The 10,715-nt window shown below is 41.2% G+C and overlaps 1 protein-coding gene across 5 annotated transcripts; it reads right to left on the minus strand.

Annotated features, from left to right (window-relative positions):
• Positions 1-124: 124 nt before the first annotated feature.
• On the minus strand, positions 125-10,150 carry LOC102220665 (protein LSM14 homolog A-like). 5 transcript variants are annotated; one of them, XM_023352588.1, is made up of 11 exons: positions 9,829-10,150; positions 7,848-8,011; positions 7,378-7,528; positions 6,759-6,833; positions 5,719-5,928; positions 4,765-4,839; positions 3,290-3,469; positions 2,979-3,144; positions 2,313-2,351; positions 1,840-2,086; positions 125-1,099 (listed from the first exon to the last, which is right to left on the minus strand). In XM_023352588.1, the coding sequence occupies exons 1-11, from the start codon at positions 9,947-9,949 to the stop codon at positions 1,076-1,078; spliced, it is 1,452 nt and encodes a 483-aa protein (XP_023208356.1). In that variant the 5' UTR covers positions 9,950-10,150; the 3' UTR covers positions 125-1,075. The 5 variants fall into 5 exon arrangements, with proteins under 5 accessions (XP_023208356.1, XP_023208347.1, XP_023208376.1 ...); XM_023352579.1 differs by having other exon boundaries at positions 3,290-3,472; XM_023352608.1 differs by lacking the exon at positions 4,765-4,839.
• Between the last annotated feature and the right edge of the window lie 565 nt (positions 10,151-10,715).

Here is a 10,715-nt window from a genome sequence, read left to right on the forward strand (position 1 = left end):
GATCGTGGGAAGTCTTTTTTTTTCCCCTGGAGAAACTACGGGGTTTGCTGTCCGAATTGAAAGCAGTCAAAAGACAACCACCTGTAATTTATCGAAATGTTCTGATCGGATCTTTACATGTCGGATATTCTGATCCGAGCGAGCAGCGGAGACAAAATATAAACAAAAAGAAAAAAAACACGACCGACATCGTTTACAGGTTCTGATCATGCCTGAACCAAAAGCAGGAATATTGCTGACCGACGTTGCTACGGTGCACAGCTCTGTCCATCTGTGTGACGTCACTTCCTGCCGGCCGGCGTGCAGCGCTTTAGGGTTTAGTGGCTTCATGAAGACTGTAACGAGACTGGCCGGCCGGCCAACTGGCTCCAGGTAGGAAGAGTTAAAGCGCAGGAGGAAAATTTGGAGCTTCCTGTTCATCTCTGAATCACAAAAGAAACATTTAGTTCTATAATTCAGTGGTTTGAAAGATCCATTTCTCACAAATTCAATATTTCATAATACTAATAATCTGGACTTCATGGTGAGGAAATCTGCTCCTAATAGTGCAGTTTGTATCATTGGCTTTAATAAATTCTGACTCCAACAATTCAGAGATGAACAGAAGCAAAATGAGGTTCCTGCAGTAAGAAAAAAAAATCAAAAGAAAATAAAATTTAAAAAAAGGAACAATCTGTGGTGAATCTGTGAGTTAGAAATGACCACACTGCAACCAGTGAAACCAGTGATGTTAGACAGGTGGACGAGAGAACGCCATAGTAGAAAAAAAATCCATGTTATAGAGAGCCTGCAGCGCCCTCTGCAGGAGGAACCCTGATAAAGCTACGAGAGCGTCCACAGCTGAGGAACTAGAACATTTAGAGGGAATCGCTTTCTCTAATAAAATGCATCATTATCATGGTGGTCTGAGACAGACGGAACGTTAAGCTGCATTCAGAGTCTACTCCAGTGCTGGTGACAGAAACGACGAGGAGACGACGATCTTCGGGAGTTTAGTGGACAGGAGAGAACCAAAGCTAGCCGTTTTCCCACCGAGGAAGTTCCAGCGTGACGGAGCCGCCTCCTCCTGTCGACACTACGCCGCCACTTTGTTGTCCTTCTGCGTCAAAACAACAAAAAAAACAAATACTGCATTTAGAAAACTTTGTAAAGGTAAATATTTAGGCAACAGATACAATTTATGGAAAGACATTACTATACTTAAGAGTTGGCCAATAAGGACATAAAATTTTATGGCGATATTTTGTGGTACTTTTGTGATAAAGATTATGATTTAAAAACCTACTTATTGCTTTTTTGGTAACTGTACACAAACAAATATTGTTTTTGAAAAATAATCCCACTTGAATCAGGATGCATCTAATTTAAAAGATAAAAACAGAATTTAATCTCCAAACTGCACACAGTAACTGCATTTAATCATATTTTTTAATTGGTTGATATTTATTGATGCTGTCAAGGAACAAAAAGTGGAGAAAAATGTAAAAACATTTCCAATCACATGGAAATCAATAACTGAATTCCTTTACAATCTTCCCCTTGCATACTGAAGCCACCAATGAGAGATTCAAGCACAAAACAAAAAATAAATAAAAGGGTGTAAAAAAAAATAAAATAAATGTAAAATAATATTTTGTCTATGCTGAAACTGACTGAATTCAAAATCCAAACGTATAGAAGCTGTAAAACAAGATGGCGGCTCTGGGTGCTCTGATACAACTCTGAACTATGGAAACCCAACAAGCTATTGTTAGAAAAAAAATCCTAGTTTTGCAAAAATGAAATCTTCAAAAACAAAACAACAAAATAAATCAATTTAGCGTCAGGCTACACACTCACCCTGTACGGTAAGTTGGCGAATTCGCGCCCTGCCTGGTTGCCTCGGTATCCCCCCCTGAAGCCGCCACCACCACCGCCACCGCCGCCCTGTGGGGGCCCAAAGGAGCCCCGGCTGGCTGAGCGACCTCTGCCCCCTCTGAAGCCCATCCCCCCGCGACCCCGGTAACCTCCGCGGCCGCGGCGCAGAGGGATGCCGAAGGTCTCTGCGTTCATCCTCCTCTCCTCCGCCCAGGTCTGCCGGCGCTCCCTGCAGGAGGAGAAGGAAACGTTCAGAGCGCCGTGGAAACAGCCAACAAATCCAGTTTAATCTGGTTAGAATCTAATCGGGTTTAATCCCCTTAGAACAACATAAAGCTGCTGATAGAACTGTAAACATCTGCTGACAGAATCGCTGAGGATGTTCTGATCAGAGCTCCGATCGCACTCAGAAAGACTGATTTATAATTCAGAATCAGTTTGAGTCAGAAACTTACCGAGGGAAACCTGAAGCTCCAGATTTATCTGCAGCTTTCCTAAAAACACCAAAAGATCAGGATCAGAGCAGGAAAACATGGAAACATGGCTGTTGTTCACAGGATTCACTCATCTACTGCTCAATGACACAAATACAGTATTCCTGATCTGACTGATCCCAATAGAATAGAATAGAATTCAACTTTATTGTCATTGCACTGTCACAAGTACAAGCAACGAGATGTAGTTTGCATCTATCCAGAAGTGCTCTACGAGATATAAATATTTATTTACAGATGTACAAGACTATGTATGTATGGACTATAAGGGGTTATAGCAAAGAGATATAGATATATTATCTATATATAGATATAGATATTGAGATATAGATATAAATATGGGAGCTATATGCACAGATTATACAGAATATACAAGAATGTTAGGGAATGGATTATATATGTATATAATCAGTTCCTGCTTAAAGTTATTTAATCAGTTCTTTAAATGATTCTTTTAATGGGTCTTTACACGCTTCCGATGTCTCGGAATCATTTATTTATGAGTGTTCAGATCTGTTTCAGAATGTGTTAACTGTTTCAGTTAACACATTCTGAAACAGAATGTGTTAACTGAACACATTCTGTTTCAGTATCCTGGTTCTCCAGGATACAGAACCAGCGCCGTACCTCATGTCGTCACAGGAGATGTTGTCGAAGAACGACTTGGACTTATCGTAGTAGCAGTTTGGGCCCAGCGGGTCTCTCTCGTTTTCGTTGTTGCCTTCACTGTTCTGGGTTTCCACTCCAGAGTCTCCCTTATCCTCTCCATTCAGAGCTTTCTCCGACTTCTCATCTGAGAGACAAAAAAAATCACAGTTTAGCTGCAAAAACTAAAAGCTACTGGTTGTTTCTATTTTCTTTAATTAAAGAAATGTGTTCAGTTTTACATCCCAATGATGCTTCCCTCAGATTTCCCAGTATAACCAGTTAACTCCAACCTTTCAGTTTCAGCTTGCTCTGGAACTCCTTCTCGATCTCCTCCTTGTTGAACTGGGCGTTGGCGCTCTCGAAGTCAAAGTCCTTCTCGAACTTCATGGGTCCATCTCGGCGCACGTTGAAGCGGCCCCTGCCGTGATGCCCGCCCCCGCGGCCGCGCCGGTTCGCCGTGCCGCCGCCACCTGCTGGAGACGGAGAGAAGCGCAGGGTCAGCCGAGAGGAAAAAGGGAAACGGAACAAACGGAAGAGATGCAGAGATGGAGCCGTAGAACAGGAGGTGAGGATGGAGAGCTGCAGGAGTTAGGATGCATTCACACCAGCCCTGTTTAATCCGCTTTAATCCAACTCTGGATTAGAAGGTTTCAAAGTGGGGGTCTCAAAAGGTTGGAGAGAAGTTAAGGCAAAAAAAAATAACAAAACTGAATCCCATCATTTCTATTTGAAATTTGTTATTCAATCATGTTTTTTTTTTTATTTTTATAAAATGTAAGTAAAAATAATTACTTGAATTATACATACTGTATATTTATATATGTATAATTAATCATAATAATTTATTTAAATATTTCTGATGCTTATTTTCAAATTGGCTGCCAGTCAAATTCATCTTTGCTCTTCCAGCTAGCGTTGCAAACAAGAAATGGAAAAGTTTCTGGCAAGAGAGAGACCAAAGGAAAAAACAAAAAAAGAACTGTTGGAATAAAATAAAATTCGATGTGATTAATATCAAATTTAATCACATAAAAATATGTAAATCTTGCATATTTTCTTAAAATCAAAAGTGGGGTGTGATAAAAACTGTAATTTCTGGAAATTAAGTCATGATATATTATCTGAAAATAACATTTTCCACCACAGAACTGAGTCATCTCTTGGTATGATCATGTCAAAACTATTGAAAAGCGAATAAAAAATTATCTAAAAGTTCATGTTTATTGAAGAGGTTTGAATGCATATGTGAATGCCAAGCAAACCGGAAAAGGAAGTGGACTACAGTGCAGGGCATTCTGGGTAAAAACAACCAAAAAACACACGAGTCTAAAGAAATGACTCGTCGTCTTTTACCAAAGACAAGAGAGAAATCCTAAAAATGCTCAAATCTGACACCACTTCGTTTCTGTTTACATTTCGTGAAGAAGGAAGTTGCGCTCAGTGTCTTCTTCTAAGGTTTTCATGTTGTTTCCTTCAGTGGTTCTTGGTGCAGCGCCCCCACAGTTGAGGAGGTGAACAGGTTTTTCAAAATGTTTGGATCTTTTGACAGTGCAGTGTGAAAGAGAACTGCAGCAGCTGAAAATGTAACAAATATTGCAATTTTGGTAACCTTTGTAACCGAGTCTACCGGACTATTAGGTGTGAAAACACCCTTAGTGACAGAATGATGGAGGAGATGCAGAGTCTCCATCATCCCTGTGGAGATGAAGTCTAACAGAAAGATGGAGGGCATGCAGGATGGCTGCAGAGGGGAGCAGACTTTGACCTGTGGAGCGTTTACTGGGCTCCCTGCCTTCTCCTCGCGCCTGATCGCCCTCAGCTCTGCTCTGGACGTCTGATCCTGGAACAGCAACAGAGTTTGAGTCTCCACACAGCGACCAGGGAGCAGCTGCTTCACTAAACTCCGCCCTGAAACTCTGAATTCTGCAGGACAGCGAGAACATGGCGGCAGCGGTCTGAGATCAGGAAGCGTCTCTGTTGTTCTGAAGTTTAAAGGGGCAGTAGAATCTAAAATGGACTTTCTTGAGCTTTACATAATCAAAAACGTACTTTGAGCATTGCCTTGATTATTTAATGTATGTTTGAGAAATCCTGTACTCTCCATGGCAACCATTCAGCTGTGGAAAACGCCTGGGAGGATCTAGCCCCGCCTATGAGACAAAGCTCCTCCTCAAAGCTGCAGTTTCCAAGCTTCCACCTCACAGAGCAGCCTTCTCCATCTCAGCTCCTTCAGACTAGCCAGCAGCAATTAGCAAACACCTGGTGAGCTCATTCTACGAGCTACTTCGTAATGCAACACTGGTAAAAACATTGCTAAAGGGTCAATAGGATGTGATGTGATGATGACTTCCTGAAGGTGGAGTTTCAAAAAGAGCAGGAGTTTTTAAAGAGACAGAATCCCAATTTTCCAGGCGTCAAATTTCATTTACGTTGTATTTTATATATTCAGCATTTTTATAACTGAGGGTAAAACTGTTACGAGATTGTGCTACAAATGTGGATGGAAAATACATAATACTGCCCCTTTAATCCATTTCCATGACGAACATGAGCAGCAGTCTGCAGCTTTCTGTCCAACAGACCCAACTGTTTTGTTTACGTTTGTTTTCAAGGTTCAGATTGGATCCCTGAGCTTGTTTTTATTTAGCAGACTGATTCTGACAGAATCATGGTCCCTGGTTGCCCTCCCTGTTTATCTTCAGAGACAGAAGGTTCTCACCTCTCAGATTGTCCACTCCGTCATGTTGCTGGGCCTTCTGGCTGCTCTGAGATGGACCAGCTGGCGGGGCGCGGCCGTGTGCCGGGCTTCTCCGTCCCAGACCGGGGGCTGGAGCCGTGGCGGTGGACGCTGGGACAGACGGGCTGCTCTGGCTCACCTGATCCAGGGTGGGACTCTTCCTGAGAGCTTCCACACCCGGACTGCTGCAGCCTGAGGAGAACCAGCAAGGAGTGAGACAAATTAAAGATTCCTACTTACAAACCAGTACGATTAGTAACTCCAGAGACCGGATCAACCTTCCACCTGTAGGTTAAACAGAACAACACTGAAAAAACACTAACTTTTAAGCATTTTGTCTAGTTTCTAGAGCAAATATCTTCTGCCTCTTGAAAAAGGACTAAACTAACTTACATGTAATTTTTAATCAAGATATAGAAGCTTGTTTTAAGTCAATAATTCCTTAATATTGATGAAAAATACTAGTTCCACTGGCAGGTTATTTCAATAATAATATTTCAACAATAATAATTTTTCCGATGTTATAAGTGAAATAGGGAACCAGTACTTTTTAAATCGATATTAAAGGAATTATTGACTTAAAACAAGCTCCTATATTTTGATGGAATGTTACTTGTAAGTTAGTTTTGCCTTATTTATAGTGTACCAAAATATTCACACTAGACACTAGATGGTAAGATTTGGTGAGTTTACAGTGCAAGAAAAACATAAAATATGATATTTGTGTATTTCAGTCATAAATTTAGAGAACTGTTCCTGGAAGTAAAAAGTTAGTTAGCTTCCTGTCTGCAGTTTGAATTTCTGCAGAAGGAAAAAGTGAAGCAGTGAGAGTGAAAAGTCAGAGGCAGGTTAATATTCACTACAGCAGGAAAACACCAGCAAAGTGTTTGTGGGTCAACATTAACAGGACAGGAAAACACCTGAGGACAGGAAGTGCCTCCGTGTTTTAAAATGAACCATCACCCTTTCACACACACCACCGGTGGTACCGATCCGAGAGTCCACTTCCTGCTGGTCTTTACCTGTAGTTAAAGTCCCGACAGAGCGCCTATCAGAACCGCTCAGACTGGAGTTCATAAAGAAGACTGTGGACCGCCCTGTGTGGAAGAACAGCAACAGAACTGAGACCCGGAAACACTCTCTGCTCCGGACTGAAGGATGAACATCTGGAGAACACCCGATATCGGGACATGTCGATACCAGAACACCAACCGACCACACACACCAAGAGCTGGAGCTGAGTCGAATCGAACCCAGTTACTGCCAAACAACCGATAATACATCCATCTGATGTTACATGTCTGATCGTTTCACCAGAACACTTTGACCTGGAGGTTAGGAGGAAACTCTTCCCGCCATCAAGAACTTCTGCTTTACGCACAGATCCCAGTTTGAAGAAATAATCACAGGCTAGACGAGTTCATCTATCAAAGCTTCGCTCCCATTAAATCAACGTATTCCTGAATCTAAAATCAACAAAACGTGTCGAGGAAGCAGCGAAGGCCTCACACTGACGCCTCTGACCCGACGCCTCCTCACTTCCTGTGGCATGAAGAACGTGATCCAGAACCACTCACAGACTCTGAATCCTTGGATATCATGCCGCCCTGAAGCAGAAACTTCCCCACTGCCCTGACTTACCCACACCGGCGGGTCCAAACTGGGGCGAGACCAGTGGGCTGGTGCTGAACTGGTTGTAGGCGGGAACCGGAGGTCTGTTGAAAAGGCCGTAGGAACCAGAGGACTGGAAGGGAGTCTGAGCCGCTGAGGACGAGCTGGTGCTGATGGAGGACTGCAGAAGAAGAAACGCACAAGGTCAGGAGGTTGTGAAACTGGGTCAGAACCAGGGTTAGAGTAGGTTTTGGTTTTTCATCATAGTTTAGTTTTATTTCGTTGTCTTTTTGTCTTCATAAAGCAAACATTTGGGACTCTTTTCTGGACCTATAATAACTTATTTTCAACTTTTTGTCATTAAACTATTGCATGTTTAATTTATTGCCAAGCAGGACAAAAAAATAATTCATCATAAAATTGCATTATTAATTAGAACAAAATGCTTCTGAGAGCCTTTGAGTAAAATCCAGTGACATACAGCGTAAGAACAGAAATACCTGGACGATGGCCGGGTCCTGGGGGAGCGAGCACGTCGGTTTGGGCGGCTCACACACCGTCAGGTCCTTGATGTCGCTGCCCCTGAAGATGATGTACTCAAAGATGTCGTCTCGGGGAGGAATGGGCCGGTCCGTCGGGCGATCCTCGGTACCAAAGGAGCGGACTGAGGCAAAGAAAACTCAGAATGTGAATCACAGTTTGACAGTTAGGAGGTGTGGCAAAAAAAACCTCCAAAACAAACAAAAAAAAGTCCCCTCCACATTCAGACTGAAATGTTAAACTAACATTAAAAGTTGCAAAACAAAATATTCTCATTAGATACTAAAAGGTGTTTTTATAAGGTGTTTTGATTTGATTTATAGTAGAACCATAAACATGTAGTTCGCCATTGTTGTTATGTGTGCTTGTGGCGTTATAGGTCGGGTTAGAGGTTAGGCTAACATGTAAGTGTTTTCCATGTTTAGATAAATAACTGAGGTTAAAAATTTTCCAATCTGAAACCTGCAAAAATCAAACCAAAAAGCACAGCAGTGTTCTGCGTCACCAAAAACTCAGTTTCCCTTTGGATGCAGGAAAAAAAAACAGTTAAACATTTTTACATTTTGGAACAAACTGTGGCCTAACTTTGAGATAAATATGAAAAAAAAAACTTCCAGCAGAGCTAAACATGGCAAATTAAAAGCCTGTGTTTACTTTCAGAAAGGACTTTTACTATGAAAAACCATGTTGGGCACAAACACAGCAGCAAAATGGGATTTTTCTCAACAAGCACTTAAACATAAGAGATATATGGATTAACATCAGCTGATGTCACTCATCTTTAAAACTCTAAGTCCTGTAAGTAAGAAACATGCCTAGAGTTATTGTTTGGACTGGAGTTAAATTCTCTTGTGCCTCTCGGATGATTTAACAAAATCAGACATCACTTCAATCATATTCTGGTATAAGTTTCACTTTCTTTTATCTGCCTTAACAAGGAGGAAAAGCCGCATTTCATTTAAATCTCTCGACTCAAACTGATTATGTGTGAACACTGATTTGCAGCCAAGCGAATGGGCCAGTCTGGTGACGGCCTGGATTTTGTCCTGTTTTGATGTACAGCTTATCAACCTCAGTAGTCAGAGAACGTCCTTCCTGCACAACAATCCTGAAGATGCTCCAAAATCAATGTTTGCTTCTGTTTCCACTTTCCACAATTTCAAAGTTGTTTAGACTCCAGATCAGTTTACACTGGCACAAATGAAATAAAAACACCCTGTAAACAGCAAGGACTGCTAAAACTTATCAGCGCCTTGCTTTGAAACTATTTTATTAGAAATTTGATGACTGAATTAATTTTGCTAGTTTTTTTAAAATAATTATTGGATTTGACATTCATTATTCCGTGTAATTTCCCTTTATAGTCAATTAGAGGCCATATCCGAGTTATCTGGATCCCTCCGTTTATTTCTTCGGGGCCATGATGAAGTCAGTATCTGATTCATCATTTCTGAATCAGCACTTCAGTAAAGGGCTATTCTCCATTTTTTAAGAACTCTGCTAAAATTCGAAAATATTAGAACTATTAACACCTAATTCTGGAAAATACTGCATGGTGTCGCAGTACCATGCTCATTATGACATAAGCCTGTCATAATGAAAATAAGACAGGCTTATTTACATTATGAGCTAAAGGTCAGAAAGGAACTGTAGTTGAACAGTTTTGTTTGGATATATAAAATAAAGAGTTCCGAAATGAAAAAATCCATTGAAAAATGTGTTGTTAGTGTTCAGACTAGAGCTAATCTTTAATAGTTAATATGTCTTAAACAAAAACAAAAACAACAGCATACACCTTTAAACTGAAAGGCTATCAATAGCAAGCTAACTTCAGTCGCAGCAGTTAGCTCGCTTTAATTTTCCGTTAAACGCCCACACACCGCCTCCACTTCACTTTAGCCTCGAGGAAGCTCTTACCTTGAGCCCAGGTGAAAATCTTACCTTTAGCAAGGGCCACGGTGGAGTTCTCGGTGTCGATGGTGTACAGGATCCCCTCATAGCGAATCTCGGCCTTGGAGATCAGGCTGATCTTACTACCCAGATAAGGCGTCCCGCCGCTCATGGTGGCTCCCGCTTCTCGGCTCTGGGAACAGAAATAAGAAGGGGCCGATGCCTCCGAGCCGCGCGGTCAGCAGACAAGGTTTCAGGGGCGACTCTCCCGGTGTTTTTCGATTCGATTCCCTCTGACTCTGACGCCGCTTTGCAGCTACAACATGGCCGCCTCCACCTCCATTGGCACAGCTCTGAGCGCGGGGGATAACGGGATTTGGAGTATCGCGTGACTTCATGGCGCCGTGAATCATAGAGCTATGAGGAATAGAAGTTAATTGAGTTTTTTTTAAAAAACCTAACATACGCATTATGACATGAGAGTAAAAACCTAGAAATCATTTATATTTACTGGCGTATAATAAAACAATACAATGGGTCATTAATCTGCTAACTGTTATATTATTGTATTGTGCAGTATGGGACCTAAACAGTATTATTTTTCCAATGTTATAAACTTCTTACTGTACAGGTTTTCTTATTTTTAAAATGATCATTTATTTATTATTACATTTTTAAATTTTTTTGTGTGGATTTGTGTACTCCCAACTGCTTTTAGATTGCTGGTGTGACACACCTAAATTTCTCCACTGTGGGAAAATAAACGACATTTCTACTATTTCAAATTATTTATTATTATTTTATACATTTATTGGGCTATCTTTTGTTTTATTGTCGACTCTAAATAATTAAAAACGTGTAATTTTGTTGCTTTGGAACTGCTTTTCCCACAGTTCTTGAAACATTTAGTACATCTAGATCTTTGATCCATCTAGATC

This window comes from Xiphophorus maculatus, chromosome 2, assembly GCF_002775205.1.
Source record: "Xiphophorus maculatus strain JP 163 A chromosome 2, X_maculatus-5.0-male, whole genome shotgun sequence".
Classification (NCBI taxonomy): domain Eukaryota; kingdom Metazoa; phylum Chordata; class Actinopteri; order Cyprinodontiformes; family Poeciliidae; genus Xiphophorus; species Xiphophorus maculatus.

What these genes read in the sequence shown, in the direction of transcription:
- LOC102220665 (XM_023352579.1), bottom strand. Translation starts at nt 9,949, where the DNA reads ATGAGCGGCGGGACGCCTTATCTGGGTAGTAAGATCAGCCTGATCTCC. An exon ending in CACCGTGGCCCTTGCTAAAG is followed by an intron (nt 8,012 to 9,828) that starts GTAAGATTTTCA and finishes TCTTTGCCTCAG; the next exon opens with TCCGCTCCTTTGGTACCGAG. An exon ending in GAGCAAGCTGAAACTGAAAG is followed by an intron (nt 3,145 to 3,289) that starts GTTGGAGTTAAC and finishes TTTGTCTCTCAG; the next exon opens with ATGAGAAGTCGGAGAAAGCT.